This window comes from Chinchilla lanigera, unplaced genomic scaffold (assembly GCF_000276665.1).
Source record: "Chinchilla lanigera isolate Chin_1 unplaced genomic scaffold, ChiLan1.0 scaffold00021, whole genome shotgun sequence".
In the NCBI taxonomy this organism is placed as follows: domain Eukaryota; kingdom Metazoa; phylum Chordata; class Mammalia; order Rodentia; family Chinchillidae; genus Chinchilla; species Chinchilla lanigera.
In genome coordinates this window covers 18,755,573-18,772,791 of record NW_004955422.1, presented here as the reverse complement: position 1 = coordinate 18,772,791, position 17,219 = coordinate 18,755,573, and the positions used below count along the sequence as shown (strand labels likewise).

At 45.8% G+C, this 17,219-nt stretch overlaps 1 protein-coding gene across 4 annotated transcripts; it reads left to right on the top strand.

The window, feature by feature from the left end:
* The first annotated feature begins 29 nt into the window (after positions 1 to 29).
* Positions 30 to 11,089, top strand: Ccs (copper chaperone for superoxide dismutase). 4 transcript variants are annotated; one of them, XM_005384387.2, is made up of 8 exons: positions 33 to 198; positions 505 to 577; positions 4,760 to 4,897; positions 5,107 to 5,284; positions 5,800 to 5,860; positions 10,436 to 10,513; positions 10,585 to 10,688; positions 10,835 to 11,089. In XM_005384387.2, exons 1-8 carry the CDS (start codon positions 160 to 162, stop codon positions 10,920 to 10,922), a joined length of 759 nt encoding a protein of 252 aa, XP_005384444.1. In that variant the 5' UTR covers positions 33 to 159; the 3' UTR covers positions 10,923 to 11,089. The 4 variants fall into 4 exon arrangements, with proteins under 4 accessions (XP_013369363.1, XP_005384444.1, XP_005384446.1 ...); XM_005384389.2 differs by having other exon boundaries at positions 35 to 198; positions 10,792 to 11,089; XM_005384388.2 differs by lacking the exon at positions 33 to 198 and adding an exon at positions 2,177 to 2,277 and having other exon boundaries at positions 508 to 577; positions 10,792 to 11,089.
* The last annotated feature ends 6,130 nt before the right edge of the window (positions 11,090 to 17,219 follow it).

Sequence of the window (17,219 nt, the reverse complement as noted above, 5' to 3'; positions counted from 1 at the left end):
CGGTTGCCCCGTAGAAGTACGCCCAGGACCAGGCGTACGCACGCGCCAGGAGGCCGGGCAAAGGGTGGCTTCCGAGGCTCTGTCTCTCCGGCGAGCAGGCTCTGGGTTGTCCACTGGACTCTTGCAGTTGTGTTCCGCGAGCTGGTGACTTGGTCTAGGATGGCTTCGGACTCGGGGGAGCGCGGGGCCTTGTGCACGGTGAGAATGGAGGTTTCGTGTGGAGCCTCGCCGGTCACAGCCCCCGCCCTTGGGGTGATCGTTATCTTGGGAAGAAGCGGGCACCTGGGGCGGGCCAGGGACAACGGTGTGAAATTGAGGGGCTCGGGCAGCAGGACCCTTGGCGTGAGAGTAGGGGATGGATGGGAATAAAACTACGGTCCCGGAATAATGATACATAATGAAGAAGGGACTTGAAGAGGGGTCACGTGGGCAAGTCCCAGACATTGGAGTGATCGCATCAGACAAGACCCCAGCCCACAACTGCCGTCCCTACCGCCCTTGCAGCTGGAATTCGCCGTGCAGATGACCTGTCAGAGCTGCGTGGACGCGGTGCTCAAGTCTCTACAAGGGGTGACAGGTGAGAGCAGAATTAACCTTTCTGCGGCCTGTTCAGATACCTCTGGGAAGGACCATGGAAATCTCAGTCTAGCTCTACATCCACTTTACACACGCAGAAACCGATACCCAGAGAGTGAGAGAACTGTTCTCAGAGTCACACAGAGACCCAGAAGCAGGGCCTAGAGTGCAGGTCTCACACTTGCCCAGCCAGAGCCCTCTGCTGGTTCTGCCTGTCCCTGTGCTGGCCTGAGCCCCAGACGCTCTGGAGAGTGAGGAGGTAGTCAGAGTAAAGCTCCTTTTGTGGAACACAGACACTGTTCTTAATTGGGAAACAGCACAATCTTGACAAAGCAGACAACTCTGGCTCCAATCTTAGGTAGCTCTGGTTCTTAAAAGACCTGCGGGTATGTAGGGACATGGCACAATGGGAAAGATCTGAAAGGCAGAGCCATTGGCATGTCACTAAGAACAGGTGACATCAGTACTGCTACATGTTTGTCCAGTCATTCCACAGATATGGGTCAGACACTGGGGGCATTTTAGGGAGAAGATTCACCCTTGTGCTCAGGTAAAGATGGGCGTGCAAGTGTAACCAAGCTGGCATTCACAGAACACTTCATGGAATTAGAAACATGTAGTGGTTAGACAGCTGCACCCTGGAGTCAGATCTGTTGAAATTCAAACTGTTTACCACGGGGCTGGGGATTTAGCTCAGCGGCACAGCGCCTGCCTGGCAAGCGCAAGGTCCTGAGTTCGATTCCCGGTACTGGAAAAACAACAACAACAAAAAAACCCAAACTATTTGCCACTTACTGGCACAAAGATTTCATGGATATTACCTTTTGTGCCCGTTTCTGAAGCTTAAATTTTTGTTTGTTTGTTTTTTGAAACAGAGTTTCACTATGTAGCCCAGGCTGACCTTGAACTCACTATGTAGCCTGCCTTGAACTCTTGGCAATCCTCCTGCCTCAGGCGTGTACCACCATGCCCGGCTGCTTCTGCAGGATGATGATAGCTTCCATGGGGCCACATAGAGACCTGGAGGGTTGTCCTGAAGAACCAATTTGTTAACATGTATAAAATACTTTAGCAGAGTCTTGGGCATTTAGTGAGAGCCCAGTACATCTCAGAGAAAGAACAGAGGAAGGGCTTACAGGTGATCTGCTTCACAGAAAGTGTGAGGGAACAGATCTTGAAGTTGAGTTTGTTTAGACTATGTTTTAGAGTGGTGGGTAGAGGGGTTGGGTGGAGATTGAGCCATTCTACTTACAGTGGAGTGTTCTAATTAAAGATTTCCTGGTAAAACATTCCTGCTGGGACAGCAGACAGCTGCACTTTTGTTGGATGTAGGGCAGTTTTCAGCCCTCAGCAGGTTTCCTCACCAGAAAGAGACCTGTGGTGACTCTGTTTTCTGGTCTGGGTCACTGGAACCAGCTTGGCTTTGTCATGGGCTGGGCAGGGAAGTCACAGTTTCTAGAAGGCACAGAGTGAGAATTGCCTGGGGCCTTGGGAAAAAGCTCTTTAATCTTCTTCCTGAATTAGAGGAGTTCCCAGATCCAGCTTCACTCCCCTGCACCCTTGTCACTCACCCTGCAGTTCCTTTGGCCTCTCTTACCAGGCCCTGAGCTAACCAGATCCTGACCTGGCCATTGTCAGAGGTTCATCAGCCAAACTGAACATCTGCTTCACTGAGGAACCAGTCTTCTGGCTGAGAAGCGGGTCAGGAATTTAGGCTGGGCATAGTTACAAAGTGCTTTCTACTTTGAACGTTCCACTTCAGGAGCAGAGAATCAGCCCTTCTTGGTAGCCCCCAGGGACCAGAAACCCACCTTGGCTAAGAGCAGGCCATCAGGAAGCCTTATCTGCTGTGTGTGCAAAACATACTCAGGCTTGTTCTCTCACCACTTCCTGACCTGTCAGAGACCTCATCTGTGGGCTCCCTGTTGCCTCAGTTTCCCCTCTAGTAGCTTTTTCATGTAAAAGCCTGTTTGTTTGTTTTTATTGAACTTAGGACCTTACACTTGCCAGGCAGGTGCTTGTGCTGCATAAAAGCCTGCTTTTTTGGGAGATTTTATTGTTGTTGTGGTTGTTTTAAGCCATACCTTAGGTAATATGGCTTTAGTTATGTGAGGTTTTAAAATTTTTTTTAATTCTGGGGATTGAAACCAGGGCCTTGGTACTGAGCTATATCCCCATTCCTCTTTTTATTTTTTTGAGATAGGGTCTTACTAAGTTACCTAGGCTGACCTTGAACTTCCAGTCCTCTTGCCTCAGCCTTCCAGAGTGCTGAGATTACACTACCCCTAGCTTTATTTTTAATTTATTATTATTATTTTTTTGAGACAGGGCCTCTCTAGTGGCCCAGGCTCACTTTGAACTTGCTATGTAGCTGAGGCTAGCCTCAGACTCATGAACTTCCTGCCTCAGCCTCCTAAGTGCTGGTATTACAGGTATGTACTACCATGCCAGCTGAGAGTCTTCCATAAAAGTATGTAAGAATCATCCCACAGGCTTGTGTAGATGGGGTGTTGTGGACCACACAGAGGTTCTGCTTTCGCAGAACTAGCAGCCTAGCGAGTAAAACAGAACTATGCTCTGCATAGTGGGTCACTCAGAGGGTGTGGGAGCTGCTATAGGATAAGTGTGTGTATGTGGGGTCCCAGCCTAGTCAGGGAGCAAGAGCCTACTTCTTGGGGTGAGCAGAATGTCTGAATTAAGTACTTACACTCTGGAACTATGCTACCTGGGGTTTCCTGCTGCACAACTTACTAAAATATAACTTCGAGCAAGTTTCTTAATTGCTCTATGCCTCAGTTCTCCCACCTGTAAGATAGAAATAATAGCACTTAACTTGCAGCATTATGGTATCAAATGAGTCAGTATAGGTAAAATATGTCAAAGAGGGCCTGGTCCATGGTACTTTCTTAGTCAGTGCCAGTTCTCAGGATGATGAGATAGTCCCCCCACCCCATGCATATAAGAGCTTTATCGATATACAATTTAGGTACCATAAAACTCATTTAAAGTATACATGCAAGGGCCAGGCATGGTGGCACACGCCTATAATCCCAGCACTTGGGAGGCTGAGGCAGGAGGATCATTGCGAGTTCAAGACCAGCCTGGGCTACAAAGTGAGCTCAAGGCCAGCCTGAACTGCATAGGGAGACCCTGTCTCAAAAAGACAAAAAAAAAAAAAAAAAAAAAGTGTACATGCAGAGGCAGAGGAGGAGGAATGGGACATAAAAAGAAATGTGTTATGTGCATGTACCAACTCCCCACAATGATGGTAAGCATTATGTACTGCAAACATGTACTAATAAAAATAAATTTAAAAAAATAAAGTTTACATGGCAATTAGTGTACTCAGAGTCTTACAGCTGTCACCACTATGAATTTTATATTTTTATCATTTCTTAACTCCTGTATCTGGTAGTTATCACCTTCCTATTCCCCCACCTGTGCCCTTAATTTATTTTCTGTCTATAGATTTGCCTGTTTTGGACATTTTCTATATAAATAGCTTCATATAATATTTGTGGGTTTTTATGACTTTTTTACATAACTGTTTTAGGGTTCATCCATGTTGTAGCATGTATCCATACTTCCTTTTTATGGCTAATAGATCATCATATGGATGCTACTACTTGACTGTCATCAGTTGATCAGCCTTCAAGTTTTCACCTTTCAGCTATTATCAGTAATGCTGCCATGGATAGCCAGCTTTTATAAAAACATTTTAAGAAGAATTTTCAATATCTCAAAAGTTATAAATAAGCCGAGCTTGATGGTGTACACCCATAACTCCAGCACTCTGAAAGACTAAGCGATGAGAATCATAAATTTGAGCCCAGCCTGAGTGACTTAGTGATTCAGGAAGTCCCTGTCTCAAAAAATAAAGGGCAGAGGATGTGAGGGATAGTTCAGTATGAAGGTCATGGTATTGGAAGAAGAAAAAAACCCTCACAGTTATGAATAATATGTGGTATATAACAAAGACAAAAATCCTGAGAGTGAGCTGGCTATTATCCCCACTTTATATGTAAAGCAGAGGTTAAGAGGACTCAAGGTCACACAGCTAGAAGGCAGCTTCCATGCTTAGCTCCGGCCATAGAAGATTAGTGGGAATGAGATTCCTGTCTTTCTTTCCTGTTGCCAGCACAGGGTGCCAACCTTCTGCTGCCATCTGCCTTCTCTCTCCCAGGTGTCCAGGATGTAGAGGTGCAGTTGGAGAATCAGATGGTCTTAGTGCAGACCACTCTGCCTAGCCAGGAGGTGCAGGCCCTCCTGGAAGGTACCGGGCGGCAGGCTGTACTGAAAGGCATGGGCAGCAGTCAATTTCGTGAGTGATCATCATGACTTGACCTATCTGGGAGGGATTGACCTAGAGTTGGTACAAATCTAACAATGATATTCTTAGGCTCTGGTTTGGAGTGGCTTTGGGAATGGGGTGAAAGTTATATGAGACTCTTTTTGTTGTCCTTTCCGAGGAGATAATGGAGGAGGGCTGGTTGAGGTGGCAAGCCAGGCTAAGGGTCCAATACCTTGCAGAGAATCTGGGGGCAGCAGTGGCCATTCTGGGAGGCCCTGGCCCTGTGCAGGGGGTGGTGCGCTTCCTACAGCTGAACCCTGAGCAGTGCCTCATCGAGGGAACTATTGACGGCCTGCAGCCTGGCTTGCATGGGCTCCATGTCCATCAGTATGGTGACCTCACAAGGGACTGCAGCAGGTAAGTTATCTGTAGTCTTCCTCATAGCACCTTCAGCTACATGCTTTTACATATGGTCCTCACAAGTACCCAGGAGGCATATAACACAGACCCAGTCTACAGATGAGGAAACTGAGGCTCAAGCAGGTTAGATGACTTACAAAAGGCCCCAGTGGATAAAAAGATAAAGCTGGGAATTCAAATTAAGATCTGACTTGGGCTCCTGCCAGGAACCACTTGACTGCCTCTGAGCTAGAAGACAACTCTTGAACATAGAAGGGAAGGATCCCTATGTCAGGGTTTTGTCCTGCTATGATATCATTAGTTGTTTACTCATCTGAGCTTCTCTTGTACTAAAAACTCATTGAGGGCTTTACCCACACCTGATCCTTCTTGGTGCCTTCTCCCCAAGGCCTGGCATGGAGTAGGGCTGTTTGTTGAAGGAATGAATGAGTGAATGACACAAATATAAATAGAGAAGAGCCCTGGCCTTTGAGCTGCTGTCTGGTTATCCATCTGTTGCCTTTCCTCCTTAGCTGTGGGGACCACTTTAACCCTGATGGAACGTCTCATGGGGGCCCTCAAGATTCTGACCGGGTAAGTGTTGGGCTGGGCTAGGCAGAGAGAGAATCCAGGTTCTCAGAAACAGGGCAAGCAGCTCTTGGAGCCTTTTCTTTTCGCTTGATCTGTTCAGCTTAGAGATGTTTAATTATGTTTTCCTCAATCAAGGTCCTGGGATTACAACAGTGCACAGCCCAAGGGCTCACAGTCTAGCAAGGGAGATCACCAAATCCTGTGGTTGTGGTGCAGTAAGAGAAGCCTGGTAGGAACCCTGGGGTCCCAGAATGAGTACCTGACCCATTCTGAGGGGCACAGGCAGAGGGAAAGCACCTCCCAAGATCTGAGGCTGTGGAAGTGGAAGATTTTACTAAGAATGCCTTTTCTGGCACTACTCTCCCCCAGCCTTGGAGTTCCATTTTTCACCAGAGAATTCTTGCCCCATCTTCATGTGCTACCTTGATGATTTTTGCCTTATTTGAGTACAACTAGTGTTGTTCATTGCTCAGTCATTTAAGTTCACTTATTTGTTTCCTTAGGTAAATTTATTTTTATTGTTTTTAATTAATTAAGTTTATTGGTACAGTTTAGATATGACCTTAGGTAAATCTGGCTGTTTTTATTTATTTACTTTTTAATCTATCATGGGACAGTTTCAAGCATATTCTGAAGTAGAAGAATAAGTATCTTGAACTCCTGTGTCCTAATGATTTGGTCCAAGTTACCAGCTCAAGATCAGTTTTGTTCCTTCTATATACTTGGCCCTTCTTATGACTTTGAAGTAAATCAAGACCTCATTTCATATCATTAAGGTAGATTGTTGACTGACTGATTGAGATAGAGTCTTACTATATGTTGCTCAGGCTGGTCTTTTTTTTCCCCTGTCACTGAAGAGATAGGGTCCTGCTTTGTAGTTCAGGATGGCCTTGAACTTACTAGGTAGCCCACGTTGGCTTTGAACTTGTTGCAGTCCTTCTGACTGCTGGGATTACAGGTATGTGCCAACATTCCTGGCTTTCAGGCTGGTTTTAAACTCCTGGGCTCCAGCAATCCTCCTGCCTGAGCCTCCCAAGTAGCTTCAAATATAGTACACAGTACTTGCCTTGGCTGAGGTAAATTTATTTTTAATGAGAAATTTGAAGCTAGGTGTGGTGGTACATGCCTGTAATCCCAGCACTCTGGGAGGCTCAGCCAGGAGGATCACGAAGTTGAAGCCCAGCCCAGGCAACTTAACAATTTAGCAAGATCCTGTCTCAAAATAATAAAAAATATAAAGGTCTGGGGATGTAGCTCAGTGTGAAGGCCCTTAGGTCAATGCCCAGTCCAATCAAAATAAATCAAAGCTTGGTATTACTGCCTACATGAAAAACCAGCACTTCTAGCCATAAAAGGAAGATCATTATCAAAATAAATCAATGAAAGGACTCCCCAAAAGGGGGGTAGTTATTAAAGCTCTGCTAGAGACTGACCTCAGAGGCCTGGGGACTGAGGCCTGCTTTGTCTCTGTCAAAGTGGAGAGGAGAGGACATTAGTGAAGTGTTAAAGACTTGTTAACACTAAGGTGAGATTTTCTCCTTGATGTCTTCCCGTGGTTTGGAAGCCACTGAAGAGAGGATTCCCTTCCCTCTCAATAATTTCATGTAACGTAAGGGCTTCTCATATAAGTAGTAGCATCTCCATTCTAGGGGTGTGATCCCCCCCTGTGCTTGGTGATACAGTCTCAGGGTAGGTTTTGGTTCCTGATGCTGGGAAACTGCCAGCTAGTTTTTATGTCCTCCCAGACTTTGTGTTTATTTTGTTTATTTTCTATTTGACTATTTTCTATTTCATAATGATATGAAATTTGCAATCTTCTAACACAAAGCCAATGAACCCGTAGTGTACATATCCCTGTAATCTGAAGGTGCATATCCCTGTAATCTGAAAATTCAAACTCCAGGTGCTCCAAAATCTGAAATTTTGAGTGAAACTCACTTAAGAGTTTGGATTTTCAGATTAGGGCTGTTCAACCAGTAAAGTGTATGCAAAAATTCAAAAAACTCTAAAATCATACCTGGGTGAGGTGGTGTACTCCTGTAATCCCAGCAGTTGGGAGGCTGAGGCAGGAGGATTGTTGTGAGTTCAAGACCCATCTGGGCTACAAAGTGAGCTCAAGGCCAGCCTGAACTGCATAGGGAGACCCTGTCTCAAAAAGACCAAAGAAATAAAATCAAACACTCTGGTCCCAAGCATTTCAGACAAACCATATTCAACTTGTATATGTTTCTTAATTCATGTAACTGATTTTTTTTTTTTTTTTTTAACTTTTGACAGCTCTATCTCATTTCTCATGGTCACAAGTTTTTGCTCTGTGCCGTGGGAAGTTGGAGAGGGGTTTCTGTCTGGTTCTTTGCACAATTAGATGTTTGTAGTGAGGGTATTAATGATCTATTGCCTCAAATTAAATGATTCCAATGTTAGGAGTATAAGGCAACAAACATTCATTAGCTCACAGTTCTTATGGGGCAGGACTCTGAATGCCTCTGGCTTAGAGTCTCATGGGGCCACAGTCATTTCAGGTCCCAACATGAAGAGGATTTGCTTCCCACCTTGCTCATGTTGCTGTTGGCAAGCCTGGGGTTCTCCCTGGCTGTTGGCCAGACATCAGTCCTTTGCCACGTGGGCCTTTCCCTAGGGCAGCTCACCACATGGCAGCTGGCTTCTCTCAGAGCATGTGAGTGAGAGAGTGGGAGGGTGTTCCAGACTGAAGCCACATTCTTACTGTAACCTAATCTGGGAAATGACACTTGCTGCTACTTACCCTCAAGGGAGGTAAATTATACAGAATGTAAATATGGGCGTTTTGCCTACAGGCTGTCTGCCTTGGGAACTTTGAGAAGTGATGGACAGGAAATGAGCAGGAGGAAAGGGGAGAGTAGGGATGGAAGACACAACCAGGGACCCTTGAGATGTGGCACACAGTAGTGTTTCATGACATGTCTTCTCCTTGAAAGGACCAGAGTCACCAGTCATATTGAGCTCAAGCCCTTGGGTGTAGACAGAAAGAAGTGAGCAAGAAATGAGTGCCAAGGCCACCATGATGTCTGGCAAATTTCTTTAGAGTTTTTAGTACATGGTATTGCCCATATGGAACTTAACTGAGTATGGGAATTTACATCCAAGCCCGACTGTCCTTTGCATATCTCCTGATGGTCCCTCAGGTTCCTTCTCTTCTCTATTTATCTTCCTCCAGCCCTTCTTCCCCAGGTATTACTAGAAATATTGCTGTGAAGCACAGAGGAACCATGCCATCCCTGCCTGAAACCCTTATCGGTCTCCTAGTGCTTGAGGCTATAGGCTGAGCCCCCAAGTGTAGGTGTGATATTGAAGGCTGCCCTGCTTGAAAGGCTGCTTCTCCATGACCCCCTGCAGAGTCACTGCCTCCTGCCACAGTCTCCAGCCTGCTCCTGAGCCTGGCCCAGCCAAAGACACACTCTTCCAGAATCCATCTTTCTACTATTTTTCTGTTTGTTTGTTTTGTTTTTTTTCCAGTACCAGGAATCGAACTCATAACCTTGTGCTTGCCAGGCAGGCACTGTGTCGCTGAGCTAGATCCCCAGCTCCTCATCTTTCTACTGTTGAAGTCCCCCAACACAGGGCCACACAAAGAAAGTGCTAGGTGCCAGCAGCAGATGTCCATCTGGATAAGATAAAGCAGAGGCCGTTCTCTTTGCAGCTGTCAGCCCCAGCACACACCGACGTGCTGTTATCTAGCAGCAAGGGCATGTGGATCAGCCCACGCTCGGGCACCTGCTTCTGCCTAAGTGTCAGATTGGGCAGATTTATTTGTACAGAGGTAATTTCTGTGGCTCACCAGTAAGGTCCTGTCACCTAAATCTCATCAGCTATTGTCATCATCCTATTTCATAAGCACATCTTTTCCACATCTGAGGCACTAGAGGGTGGGGCCTGTCTGTACTCCTGCCATGCCTGGTACAGCATGTGGCAGCAGGTGCTAAGTAGATGTGTCATGATACTTTTCTGTTTTTTTTTTTTTTTTTGGGTTTTTCTCCGGTACCAGGAACCGAACTCACGACCTTGCGCTTGCCAGGCAGGCGCTTTTGCCGCTGAGCTAAATCCCCAGCCCCATGATACTTTTCTGTAAAAGAAGGTGGGCAGAGCCAGTTTCTGGGGCCAGGCCAGGCCCTTTGTCCCCTTGTGTTTCTTTGTTCCTTGTTGCTGGGGTCAGGGAAGTGGTGCTGGCTGTTGGGATGAGCAGGGAAGCCAAGCATGGTCAACTGAAGCCTGAGGAGTTGAAGACTGCTGAGGAGCCACCAGGAGGCTGGGCAACCAGGCTTGGAAAGAAGCAGGAATGTGGCTAAGTGGAGGCTGGAGGTGGGGCCAGCAACAGGCTTGTAAGAGGAAAGCAGGCTCTTTCCAGTACTCTGGCATTCTGCCTAGGAATTTATTTACAAGGGGAGAGTGTCCAATGGCTGTCCTTGATCCAATCAGACTGTAGCCATAGGGGAAGTTGGTGGTTTGGGGAGGTAAGAAGAGGAATCAGCTACTGGGGAGCCAGATGATAGCAGCTGGGCCTCATGTGATCCTTCTCTCTCTCTCTGGGTCTCATTCCAGCACCGTGGAGACCTGGGCAATGTCCATGCTGATGCTGATGGCCGAGCCATTTTCCGTATAGAGGATGATCAGCTGAAGGTGAGGTGAAAAGAAGGTGAGGACCCTCCCCAACAGGACAGTGGGCTGAGGGTTGTTGTCTGCCCTCCAAGGTGTGGGATGTGATTGGCCGCAGCCTGGTTATCGACGAGGGAGAAGACGACCTGGGCCGGGGAGGCCATCCCTTATCCAAGATCACAGGGAACTCTGGGGAGAGGTGAGCGTTGCCAGCCAGCAAGAGACTGTACTCTGCCAGTGGTGCATGGGGAAGCCTGGCGGAACCAGATGAGGGCCTACTCTGACCCTACATCCTTCTGCAGGTTGGCCTGTGGCATCATTGCACGCTCTGCTGGCCTTTTCCAGAATCCAAAACAGATCTGCTCCTGTGATGGTCTCACTATCTGGGAGGAGCGAGGCCGGCCCATCGCTGGTGAGGGCCGGAAGAATTTGAGCCAGCCCCCTGCCCACCTTTGAGCAGATCCTCATCTCAGATCTGTTCCTTCTCCCAGCTGAGTGCCTTCCTCCTTGCTTGCCCAGGCCTACAAGGACTATGTACAGGGAATGCAGGAGTGGCTGTGATGATACCTTGGCAAACTAAACTTGTATTTTCATATGGAACTTTGTATTGTGTTTGTGTCTCCTTGTCTCTTAATGGGCTTGGTGGACATACGGGTTCTCTGCCTCTGTCCTTTTCATCAAGGGCAACCCCTAATCCACACATTTCCCAAGGGACCCGCTTCCTCCTTGATGTCATAATGTGGGGCCATAGCAGTGGTATTTCTGTGTGTGGCCCTTCCCTTCCCTCTATGTCTGATTGGAATCAAATGGATCTCAACTCATGCTGAACTCTGCTTTCCCCCAAGAAATTAGAGTGGACCCAGCTTTAGTTTCTTTCTGTGGCTGAACCCAAACCTTGGAAATATGGGAACTTTACTTCCTCTCATCATCTGAATATCAGAAAAAGCCAGTCTGCAAGGGAGGAGTAATGAGGCAGATGCCCTGAGAGAACTGAAAAGTTGCTAGAGAAGCCAGGCATGGTGGCACACACCTATAATCCCAACTCGGGAGGCTGAGGCAAGAGGATCATTGTGTGTTCTAGGCCAGGATGGGCTATATAAATGAGTTTAAGGGCAGCCTGAACTATAGCGTGAGACCCTGTCTCCAAAAACAAACAAACAAAAAAAGTTTCTGGAGAGTTCCAGCTTCTCTGGGCTCCCCTGTCTGGGTCCTTCCTGAGGTCAAGTTGCCTCTTGCCCTGGAATTCAAGAAACAAGCCTGTACCCCTATAAGGTATGCCCTCCCATACCTTACAATTTTTAATCTGGTTTAAGTTGATTTATTTTAAAGTAAAAGACTACCCTCATTAACTCTCAACTAATAAGTGCTTGGCACAGGGCCTGGCACATAGTTAAAGGAGTAGAAGCTGTGGTTCTGAGACTGTACAGGGCCCCTGGAGGCAGTCCCAGCAAAGCACCCCTTGTGGGCAGTTGCTGCTAATCAGGGAATAGCATACTGCTCTATCCCCCACCCCGCTGGACCACATCAGGCATGCCCATCCTTGCCAAAGTTGATTTTACAACAGGTGAGCTGTCAGACTATAACTGCTCCTATGCCGCCTGCCTGAGACAAGGTGGTGGCTTTACCGTTAGTTGACCTTGGCTTTGAGGCTCTTGGCTCTGCTCCCATGCCCCAGGCCACCACACCTGGCTTTATTACCCATTTTTTATGATCCTCCTGGTCTTTCTTGCTCTCTTCTCCCTGATGCCCTTTCCATGCTTAGTGCTGCCTGTGATTCCATCCTGTGGGTTTGTGGAGTTGTGAATATTTAAAGAACTTTCTATTTTCCCAAGGAGGAGGCCTTCCCCTGAGCTGAATCCTAGCAGAGGGGCACAGTCAGAGTTCATCTTTAAGAGAAGTGGCACAGCCTTTGCCTAAGGAATGCTGGCTTCTGTGGGTCCTGGGAAGATGTGGGGCTGTTTCTGAAGAGCCTGTGTAAAGCTGACTTGTAAAAACACTTTCTCTTTCTTCTTTCTACTTTCCCTAATCTTTCCATTGCCATTGGCTCTCAAAATGTGTCCTTGTGGTCCCTGGGCCACAGCATGAACATTTCCTGGAAGCTTTATTTGAAATGTGAATTCTGGCACTTCAGACTAACTGAATCAGAAACTCTGGGTTAGGCCAGGCATGGTGGCACACCCCTGTAATCCCAGCACTCTGGTGGCTGAGGCAGGAAGATCGCTGTGAGGCCAGTCCAAGTTACAAAGTGAGTTTGAGGCCGGCCTAAAATGCATAGTAAAACCCTGTCTCAAAAAGATCAAAAAAGAAACTCTGGGTGAAAATCTAGAAACTCATTCTGGTGATTTTGAATCATACTAAAGTTCAAGAGGTACTAATTTCAATGTAAGTAAAAAATTTTACAAATTAAATGAAAACTATTTATCGAGCTGGGGGTGTAGCTTGGTGGTACAGAAGGTACTTAGTATGTGCAAGGCCCTGGGTCCAATCCTTAGCATCAAAAAAGAAGTCACTGATCATCTTTATCAGTGATGTGAGCACAGCTTAGTGGTACAGTGCTTGCCTAGTGTGCTCAAGGCCTTGGCCCTGCTGAGGAGAAGGGCTCAAGATCAGCCTCCAGCATCCTCCAGACTTCCCTTCTAATTCTTTTTCCAGTGCTGGAGATTGAACCCAAGGCCTCTCACCTACTAGGCAAGCCTTCTACCTTACACCTCCAGCCTTTCCCCTCCAATTTAAAGACTTCCGTCATGTACTTCCAAAAAGGATGTGCTGTATCACAGCTAGACATAGAGAATTGATACCTGAAAACATAGGTGAGGGAAGCCCCATAACAGAGCAGGCTCAGCTGTTACAAGAGAAAGGAAGTGCCCCTGCAGCCCCTGTTCTCACTGCCTGATAACACAGCCAGCAATTTCAGCAGCAAAGAGCCCTGTCAATGTGTGTGTTTCTGATGCACATTTTCTGGTAGTTGTGCACAGAAAAAATGATAAAGATGATTTGTGGTTTCTTTTTTTGGTGCTGGGATTGTACCAAGGGTCTTGCATAGACTAAGTACATTCTCTGCCACTGAACTATAACTCCAGCACTATCAATAGATTGTTTTAATTTAATTTCTAATAAAATGTTGTATCCAACTTTCCTATTAGCTCAATTTATTGAGCTTTTTACTATGTGCCTTACATAATGGTCACACTTTATTAGTATCTTGTTATTGCTCAAAATGACCTTGTACTTTGTGACTATTTACCAAAAGATACTAAAAATTATTTGCACAAATACCTATATGCAAACTTTTGTCATAATCTCCAAAAACTGCAAACAATTCAGATGTCCTTCAACTGGGGGATGGGAAAACAAATGGTAGTTCATCAACACTAAGTCAATCATTGATTAAAAAAAAAAGCTAACTACTGATACAAGCAAGCAATCACATAGGTGAATATTATATGCATTATGTAATCTAAAACAAAGACACTAGCCTCAAAGCTACTTACTATATGATTCCACGTATATGACATTTTAGAAAAAGCAAAACTATAGTGAAAGATAGATGAATGTTGACCAATTATAGTGGTGGTTACATAACTGTAGGTGTTTGTCAAAACTCAAAGGAATGTAGACTACAAAGGGTGATTGTCACTGTATAAATTACACTTCAATTAAAGAAGAAAATTCTGGAACTCCACTCTTAGGTATACACTCGAGATAAGTGAAAGCAGGGACTCAAACAGTATTCATACACCCATTTTCACAGCAGTATTATCCTTAGTAGCCAAAAGCGGAAGTGACCCAAGTATTGCTATCACATGGATGGAAAACAAAATGTAGAATGTATATATGATGGAATATTGTACAGCTTTTTTTTTTGTCTTTTTGAGACAGGGTCTCACTATCCAGTTCAGGCTGGCCTTGAGCTCACTTTGTAGCCCAGGCTGGCCTGGAACTCATAGCAATCTTCTTACCTCAGCCTCCCAAGTGCTGGGATTATAGGCGTGTGCCACCACGCCTGGCTTATTGTTCAGCTTTGAAAAGGAAGGAAATTCTGGCACATGCAGCATGGATGAATGTTGAAGACATTATACTAAGTAAAATAAAGGACTATGTTTGTACAGTTCTACTATATGAAGTACCTAGAGTAGCCAAATTCATAAAGAAAGTAATATGCCGGTTTCTAGGGGTCAGGGAAAGGGGACAAAGGAGAGTTAATGAATACAGAGTTTCAGCTGGGGAAGGTAAAATTTTTTTGGAGATGGTGGTAATTTTTGGACAACAATGTGAGTACTTAAAACACTTAAATATAGTTTAGGCAAATTTTATAAAATTTATTATATAAATTACACATTTCACATATATATATATAATTTTATTATATATATTTTATTTTTGTTGTTTTTGATTTTTGAGACAGGGTCTCCCTGTGTAGCCCAGGCTGACCTCAAATTCACAATGATTCTCCTTCCTCAGCCTCCCGAATGCTCGGGTTAGAGGCATGTGTCACCATGCTTGGCAGTTTATTGGTAGTTTTACTACCATAAAATCATTATTAAAAAAAAAAACTGTGATAAGGTGCATTGTTTTATAGGTAACGAAGGTGATACTCATAGGTGTGAGGAATTTTGCTGAAGTTCATGTGGCTGGCAAACCAGGTTTTGCTGCAATGTGTGTGGCTCCTAAAAGCCCATGCATTGTGAATGTAATCTCCAAATTCACACATTAACGATATTTGGAGTTGGGACCTTTGGGATTAGTGGAGGTCATAAGTGGAACCCATGATGGGGTTAGTGGCTTTGTAAGAAGAGAAAGAGACACCTCCCCTGGCACATGTGCTGTGTTTCACACCGATGCCCTGTGCCATGCTAGGATGCAATGAACAGGCATTATTAAATGCACTGCAGATTCAGAGCAGACGCTGGCACTCTGCCTTTGGACTTCATAGCCTCCAGAACCAGGGACCGAATAACTTCTTTGCTTTATGAATTACCCAGTCTGTGGTATTCTGTGATAGCAACAGAAAATAGACTAGGACAGGTTTAAGGAAGGATGTCTCTTTGAGCTGGGGCAATGGGAAGACTCACTTGGTGGGAGTGGCAAGGCAGCCTCTGGAAACATCTTTTAAAAGGGCAGGAACCCTTTTCTTGAAGACTCCACAAGGATCTTAGCTCCTATACCATCACACTGGTGGTTAGATTTCTTTTTCTTTCTTTCTTTTCTTTTTTTTTTTGGTACTGGGAATCAAACTCAGGACAAGCACCTTGCTAGGCAGGTGCTTGTGCCACTGAGCTATATCTCCTGCCTAGATTTCGATTTAGGGAACTGGTCATGGTACTGCTCCCCTGTAATCCCAGCATTTGGGAGGTTGAGGCAGGAGGATCACCTGGACTACATAGTTCAAACTCAGCCTGCGCTAGGGATTTAGCTCAGTGGCACAGCACTTGCCTGGCAAACGCAAGGTCGTGAGTTCGATTCCTGGTACTGGAAAAAACCCAAAACAACAACAACAAAAAACAAAAAAACAAAACCAACAAAACACTCAGCCTGAACTGCATAGCCAGACCCTCTCTCAAACAAAAAACCAAAAAAAACATAACAACATAACAACAACCATAACAACAACATAACAACAACCATAACAACAACCAAAAAAAAACCCACAAAAGGAAGAAAATAAAAAGATTTCAATCTAGGAATTTGCAGGGGAGGGGGGATGGATGGACATAAATATTCAGTCCACCAATCTCTGAAACTAAATTTCAGATTTCATAGAAAATGTTTCTCAGCAGGGTGTGAGGGAGCATGCCTGTAATCCCAGCACTTGGGAGGCTGAGGTGGGAGGATCGCTGCAAATTCGAGGCCGCCCTGGGCTACAAACTGAGTTCAACCTGAGCTACATATTGAGACCCTGTATCAAAAAACAAAAACAAACAAAAAACACTCAAGAGTGAAACATCTTTTCAATCAAGATTTTTTTTTTTCTTTTCTTTTGTGGCACTGGGGATTGAGCCCAGGGCCTCCGCATTGAATTACAGCCTCAGTCCTTTTAAAAATTTTATTTTGACACAGAATCTCACTAAATCTCAATCTGGGCTCGGATTTTTCAGCCTCCTTGAGTGCTGGGATTACAGGTATGCATCACGCGCCAGGCTAGTAGTAGTTTAATTTTAATTTTGTTAAACTTTTTATCGTGGGAAAGTTCAAACATAAAGCAGTAATTTATTTTTGGATTGGAAATTCCATCACTGTAGAGAAGGATTTTGATTTTTTTCACTATCTGTAGTATTTTCCAGGCCCTCCGCATCCCCAGGGAATGTGATTGAAAAGAACGAATTAATGGCACAGAGGTCTTGGGGCAGATGTCTTTTAGGTCCCGCAGGGCCGCCCAGCACAGTCCCTTGAGCCCTTAAGCTGCCTGAAGGCGTTTGTCCCGGTTTCTCGCGCCAGGCCAGGTGTTCCCGCAGACACTCACGCTGCAACCTCCAAGCGCGGGTTTGGACGAGGATTCCACCATGGGAGAAGCCCTGACTTCCAACGGAACAAAGTTTTCCTTGGGGCCTGTGGGGCTCAGCCCCGCCCGGGTCAAAGACCGCCTTACTAACTAGGCCTCGGCAGCCGGCGCGGCGCGCGCGCGCTCCCTCTTCTCTATCCCTCCTCCCACCTCCCCCCGGCAGCGACGGTTGGTCGCGCGCCGTCGTCTCTCTCCCACCCCCTCCTTAACGAACGGCTCCAGACCCTTTGG

Bases quoted from the DNA above. Each gene is read 5' to 3' on its own strand.
- Ccs (XM_005384389.2), top strand. From the start codon at position 160: ATGGCTTCGGACTCGGGGGAGCGCGGGGCCTTGTGCACG. The intron at 578-4,759 runs GTGAGAGCAGAA...TCTCTCTCCCAG, and splicing joins GTCTCTACAAGGGGTGACAG to GTGTCCAGGATGTAGAGGTG. The intron at 4,898-5,106 runs GTGAGTGATCAT...AATACCTTGCAG, and splicing joins CATGGGCAGCAGTCAATTTC to AGAATCTGGGGGCAGCAGTG.